Source organism: Cavia porcellus, unplaced genomic scaffold (genome assembly GCF_034190915.1).
Source record: "Cavia porcellus strain 051 isolate PalLab524CR breed Dunkin Hartley unplaced genomic scaffold, mCavPor4.1 scaffold_3, whole genome shotgun sequence".
In the NCBI taxonomy this organism is placed as follows: Eukaryota; Metazoa; Chordata; class Mammalia; order Rodentia; family Caviidae; genus Cavia; species Cavia porcellus.
The window spans coordinates 97,720,106-97,727,095 of record NW_026947486.1 but is presented as its reverse complement, the minus strand read 5'-3'; the positions used below and the strand labels follow the sequence as shown (position 1 = coordinate 97,727,095).

Genomic DNA, 6,990 nt, shown 5'->3' with positions numbered 1-6,990 from the left:
AACAAGGATCCTTCACTTCAAGACCCGATGGGCTAATAGTGAGATGCTGCCTGAAAAATCAAATCAAATCATTTATGCCCCCAATTCAGGTCTGAGGAGTATTCTTATAAAAAATATCAGCTTCAGTCCATGCCTAGAATTTATAAGTTTGGCAGAGGCTTTTCCTTACTGGCTGTTAGCTGAGTTTCAGATTGGATTGGGTCAGGAGACCAACTAAAGCATTACACTTTACAGTAGACTAAATGAGTTTTAAGCCAGGAGTGGTGGTGCACTCCTGTAGTCCCAGAACTCTTGGGAGGCTGAGGCAGGAAGATTACAAATTCAAGCTCAGGTTGTGCAACTTAGTAATTTAGCAAGAACTTATCTCAAAAATTTAAAAAAGCATTTAAAAAGATCTGGGGATACAGACCAGTAGGAAGGCTCTGGGTTCAGTCTCAAGTAAAACATGCATGCACGCACGCACACACGCACACATGCACACACACTCGAGTGTATCAGAAAAAGATTTCAATTTCTTCATAATGCTGTAGTAAGTTCTTGGCTCTGCCACTTACTAGCCATGCACCTAACTTCTTAAAATATTTCTTTTATGGCAGCAACTAATGAGGATGTGCATTTGTTTAGTGGTAGGCCACTGTCTGGTTTCACCTGCACCGTCACAGCTCATTAATTCTTCCAATGAGCCTGTGAATTAGACAGCATTAACACCACCAACCAGCTCCCAAAACTAACTAATCTGCTGTCACATGTTCAGGAAGCAGGACAGTGTAACTGAGAGCCGGGCCAGAACGCTTAGCTCTCCCATATTTAACAACAATCATGTGAGCTCCAACAGCCCTCTGAGCGCCCACAGCCATGAATAAGACAGTGTTTTCTTCTAGAAAGCTTACATACTTCTTTCCTCTCTCTCTTGCCCCCATCCTTTCTTTTTCTCTTCTTACCCCCACCTTTTTCTCTTTCTCTTCTGCTGCAATGCTAGGTACTGAACCCAGGAAACACTAAGCTACATCCTCAGCCACCTTTAAATTTTAGTTTGAGACAGTCTCACTACACAGCCCAGGGTGGCCTTGAACTTGCAATTCTTGTGTCTCAGCCTCCTGAGTAGTTAAGATTAGAGGTGTATGACACTGACCCTGCTCTACGGAGTTTATATTCTACCAGGGGTGGTGGAGGGGTATAGCCAAATATTGAACAATAAATACAAATGTAAATGATATGGAATGTTACTAGGTTACACTACTCAAAATTACCAGCAATTTTTTTAACCTAAGATAGCAGCAATTTCATATGGTTTGATGCAAGAGGTGACAGCAGAATTAAAAATGGGGCATAGGGCTGGGGATTTAGCTCAGCGGCATAAGCACCTGCCTTGCAAGCGTGTGGTCGTGAGTTTGATCCCTGGTACCGGTAAAAATACAAAAAACAAAAACAAAAACAAACAAAAAAAATGGGGCATAAGAAGAGTGAGCAGTGGGAACATGGGAACAGGATGTAGGATTAATAGGTAAGCAGGTGGACCTCAGCAAGGTGAAATTTTGGAGGGAAGAGGGGATACAGAAGCTTTTCTCTAGATACTGCACTCATGTGGCTAACATCAACCTCAACCTTGCAGGGTTATGAAGATCAAATGAGGTAACACAAGTGAAATGTTTTGTAAAGCAGGAAGTCCAAGGTTTACAGCAAATTATTACTTAAAGCTCCCTACTTTGTTGCTGGGACTCATAGCAAACCTGGAAAGAAAGAAATATAGCTAGATGGCTCACAAGACTTCATACCTTACCTGAACAGAGAAGCAATCAGTTTTGATTTAAAAATTTTCTCCTGTTGCCAGAAAAAAAACAACAAAAAAACTGTTGTTCTTTGGCCAATGAAGCATTATCTACACAAAGAAAGTAACAGGACATGTCTGTAAGCAATCTGTGGAGATACAGCTGACAATGCAATCTGAACTTAACAGATCTCTAAAAGAAAGTCACATCCCTTTAGCCCAGGGAAATGCAGCAAAGTGTACCATGTGTCTGAACACCTATGAAGTAGGTAGGGACCTTGCTAGCTCCAGTAACCCACTGCACCAGATAGTCACTGTCTGCCGTGAGTGATGAGGATTGTAATGTACCTACCAATGCTTAAAACAAGGAAAAGAAAAGCCATGGAAAACTACGCTAAGTTAATTTGTGGAGAAATGATGGGTACACAGCTTCATTTAAAGAGGTATGTCCTTATTTTAAGGACTTTTACACTGAAGAATTCAAAAAGTAGTCCTTTTTAAAATTTATTTATTTGCATTTAAAAGAAACCGTTGACAAACAGTAATGGGAAATAATCTTGAACTAAAAAAAAAAAAAAAGAGTCCACACTACCAAGACAGATTTTTTTCAACTGAACAAAACTTCATAGATGCTGTCACCAACATCAATAAAAAACTGACCACTTCTGACTTTTATAAATACATGATGATACAACAAACAATATTCAACCACTTCTGTTCTTTCCTGAATATACAAAAATTAAAATACCAATTAAAAAACTAATATTTTTTTCTTTAAATGTTTCTTACAGATACAATTTCAATATTCTTATTTAATACTGGTATAATTTGAGTTTTTTTCATGAGAAGAATCATTCACAATTTAAGCAACCCACCCAAAGGAAACTGATAGTCTATAGGCTCACAGTGCAAATAAAAAGTTCAGGAATGCAGCAACTGATATTTCTAAGATACAAAATAGATAAAATTCTTAGAAGGTTCATGCAGAAAACTTTGCTAAGCAAATGGCCACAAAACTAGAACATCTGATAATTTTGCTGGCAATATCATTGGGACTCCCAATGTTTCTTGAGTCACCTTGAACTCTCATCTTAGGCTTTGTATTTGGCTTTTCCAGTTTCACTAATGACACAAACGTGCTGTAAAATACAAATCCAGAAATTCACGTTAGAATAGTGTATCGTAAAGTGAAAGATAAAAACAAAATTTTGCTTATCTTTTTTTTTTTTTTTTTTGTCTTTTTCCTTTTTATCGGTAAGGATCTAACTCACGACTGCCTGCTTGCAAGGCAGGCGCTTATGCCGCTGAGCTAAATCCCCAGCCCAATTTTGCTTATGTTGTAAGAAACAGTATTATGCTGCCAGGGCTCTTATTAAATAAGCAAAGTTTGCCAAGCGTGGTGGAGAGTGCTTGTAATTCCAGCACTTGGGAGGCTGAGGCAAGAGGATCACTATGAGTTCAAGGCCAGCCTGGGCTACAAAGTGAATTCAAGGCCAACCTGAACTGCATAGTGAAACCCTGTCTCAAAAAGACAAAAAAAGCAAAGCTAGCAATTTCAGCTCGTGTCTTGAAAAAAAGGAGTTTCATTTGTCTCAATATATAACTTTGAAAAACAAAACAGGGAATTTTAAGTATGTCAAAATAGGGCCCAGGATAAGTGAGAAAGAAAGACGGAGTAGAAGCCCTGCATTAGCTAGTGATGTTAGTGGAGTCTTCTAAATCTTCCTCAACCATGCTCATTAATACACTCATGGGACTCCCGTCTCCAGAGTAGGAGGCAGATATTTGAAGGAGAGTGAATTAGAAGACTTAAACTTGATCATTTATTTCTCCTAAGGACATTTATCATCTGAAATAATAATGGGATGGTTATTATGAATTAAAGTTGTTCAACTATTTCAGCCAGCAAGAAGTATCCCCCTAGCCTGGCCAAGTTCCAGTTCTATGGACATCTGTACTTGACTACAGCTTTATGTGACTAATGGCACCCATCGGTATGCTCAAATTATGAGGTGCTGCAAGGAAAAACAATTCTCTTTCTTAAATTATGTGGGTTTTAAACAATGACAGTGAGAAGAAAAAGAAGTGTTACTTACATTCAAATCCCGGAAGTATTCATTATAGTCAAGAGCATACCCAACAACAAACTTGTCTGGAATTTCAAATCCAACAACTAAAAAGAATCATAATTCATCACTTAGATATAGAAAACCTTACTTTCAAATCTAGTACTTGCAAATGTGCCTTCTATAAATATATTCTTAGAGTAACTCTAAGCCATTTCATGTTTTAGGTGAAAGGTGGTTATATGACTGACAAAAAGTAATCTACTCACAGTCTGGCCTATATCCAACACTTCGAGGAGTCCTTTTCACCAGCAAGCTGTTAATTACAAAGTGTGACATGTGACATATGGAAAGACAACAGGACATTACCAAAGAGCACATCGATGTTCTTAAATAGTTTTTCACATGCATTTAGCATATCATGGTCCATTTTAACACACCCAGAGGAAGACATGAAATAGAGAGCAAAATCATGAAGATCACTCGGAAGGGCCAGCAGTGAGTTCAGATCATGAACAAAACCCTTGATCTCCACCTGGAAACCTGACACAGGGTTCTAGGAGCTGCACCATCACCACCTTTGTGCAAATCTAAGGGCAGCTAACTGGGAAGATGAATGGGTGGGAAGTTCCCCAATGAGCAAAGATGGAAAGATAAAGGTCACGTGGCCCACAATACCTGAACATATAATCCCTAAACTGCAAAGGATGTGGGAGAGGTATCACCTTTTATCGACTTTTAATATATGGCTCACAAAGAAGATGTTTAGGCTAAAAAATGGTGTGATAAAGGAAGCAACTTCTTTTTCTGAGGGGAGAGAAATCCTAGGGATGAGGGTCTTGTTCTTACTAAGTACACACTACCACTGATCTGTACCAGCAGCCTACAATTTTTAAGTAATTAAATTTTGTAATTAAATTGTTACAAACATAAGTTTGCTTTTTCAATTGTTCACACTGCTATCATTAGTGGGCAGAGATGGCTAATTTGCATATGTGATTTGGTATAATTTACATAAATAAATTAATTACAATAGAAACAACTCAAAAAATATAAAGTTAAATAAGCTTAATGGCTGGGTTGAACAGAATTTCTAATTTTAGCTTTTTGAGGAATCTCCATACTCATTTCCATATTGTTCCTACCAGTTTACATTCCTACAATGTGTAAGGGTTCCTTTTTCCCTGTGGCCTCTCTATCATTTGTTTTTTTTAACTTCTTGAGGCTAGGCACTCTTTTTGGAGTAAAATGGAATCTCAGGCTGGACGTGGTGGTGCACACCAGTAATCCCAAAACTTGGAAGACTGAAGCAGGAGGATCGCCGTGAGTCCAAGGGTAGGCTGAACTACATAGTAAGTTCAAAACCAGCCTGAATGAATTATGTACTGAGACTTTGTCTCAAAAACAAAAAGGAAACAAGCAAAAAAGGAATTTAATGTTATTTTAATTTGCACCTCTCTGATGGTCAGAGGAGTTGGGTAAGCCAGATGTGATGATACACGTCTGCAATCCCAGTACTTGGGAGTTTGAGGCCAGCTGGGCTATGCAGTGTTTCAAGGCGAGCCTGCACTACAAAGTCAGACATTGTGTCAAAAAAAGAGAACTTGGACATTTTTTCATGTATTCATTGGTCATTTAAACTTGCTTGAAGAAGTGTCTGTTCATTTCAGTTGCCCATTTTTTGACTGGGTCTTTTATATTGGGAGGTTTGGTTTTTGAGTTCTTTATATGTTTTCGATATTAGTCCCATGAGGAGTAGCCGGTAAAAACATTTCCCCATCTGTAGATTGTTCCCTCACTCTATTGGTTGTTTCCTTTGCTATATAGAACCATTTTTTATACAGACAGGGTCTCCGCATGTAGTTCAGGCTGCACCTGAACTCACTACACAGCCTAGACAGCTCTTACATTCACAGCAATCTTCCTGTTTCAGCCGCCTAAGTGCTCAAATTAAGGGCATGCACCACTCCACCAGGGCATATGTAGTAGTTTAACTTAAAAAATAAAAATTATCATTGAAGAAAACAAGTTAAATGTCAACAGCTTTTCAAAATTTTTCTTTTCACGGGAAGTTGAAAAAAAAAAACCCACACAGACACAAGAGGTCCGTAGTGTCCTTCAGTTTTTCCATTGGTAACACCTTAACTTTAAGAGCCTGTCACAAATGAGGACATGGACCTTGGTAAATGAACTGATTTTGTCTAGATTTCACTACTTTTATATGCACCTATCTGCTTGTTAAGAAATTTTATCACGTGTCGATGTATGTAAGTCCTGTAAGAATCAATATAGTTTGCATCATACAAGGCTCTCTCTTGTAACCCCCAGCCCCTGGGAACCACTAACCTGTTCTCAATTTCTATAACTGTGGCATTTTAAGAAGGCTGTGTAAGTGGAATCATATGGTACGCAACTTTTGGATATTTTCTCTTATTGGCACAATTCCTCGAAGCTCATCTGGTTGCTGTGTCTATCAACAGTTGTTGCCTTTTCATTGCTGAGTATGATGGTATGAGCGTACCACAGTTTCATTTAACCACTCACCCACTGAAGGACAGTTTGGTTGCTTTCGCTTTGGGGCTATCACAAGTGAATCTGCTGTGAATCTACAGGCTTTTGTGTGAACGTGAGTTGTCACTCCTCTACGATGAATTTTTAGTAGTATAATTTTTGCGGTCTTAAGAAAGTTTCATGTTTTTTTGAGGTTTTTTTTTTTTGGTACCAGAAATGGGATTTAGAGCCTCATGCTTGCCAGGCAGGCACTGCGACACGTTCAGCTTTTAAACTGCCAAACTATTTTCCAGAGTGACCAGGCCATCTAACATTCCTATCTGCTAATAAATTTAAATATCTTTAAACAAAAAACAAGTAAGTTTTATTGAGTAAGCATCAGTATTAGATGTTCTATATTCAAATGCAAAATAAAGAGCTGTGTAATTTGCTGATTTAAGGATTTACATTGAAAGATGCCAATACTGAGGAAACATCTGGTATAAAAACCCAAAGTAAAAATATACAGTAAGGCTGAGCCTTAAGGACTCCCTGAAGGAGAATATTAAGACTTCAGTGTTAATAGGAAGTATCTGAGAGACTTATTAAAAATTCAGATTCTTGCCAGCATGGTGGTGCACACTTGTAATCCCAGCACTTGGAGGC

At 38.4% G+C, this 6,990-nt stretch overlaps 1 protein-coding gene across 1 annotated transcript in view; it reads right to left on the bottom strand.

The window, feature by feature from the left end:
- Positions 1 to 2,259: 2,259 nt before the first annotated feature.
- The window catches only part of Hprt1 (hypoxanthine phosphoribosyltransferase 1), a 42,166-nt gene continuing 37,435 nt past the window's right edge, over positions 2,260 to 6,990 (bottom strand). Inside the window, exons 7-9 of the mRNA XM_003462671.5 lie at positions 4,104 to 4,150; positions 3,865 to 3,941; positions 2,260 to 2,907 (exon numbers count right to left, since the gene is read on the bottom strand). Coding sequence (XP_003462719.2) covers positions 2,860 to 2,907; positions 3,865 to 3,941; positions 4,104 to 4,150 — 172 coding nt within the window. The 3' untranslated portion in view covers positions 2,260 to 2,859. The remainder of the gene's footprint in view (positions 2,908 to 3,864; positions 3,942 to 4,103; positions 4,151 to 6,990) is intronic.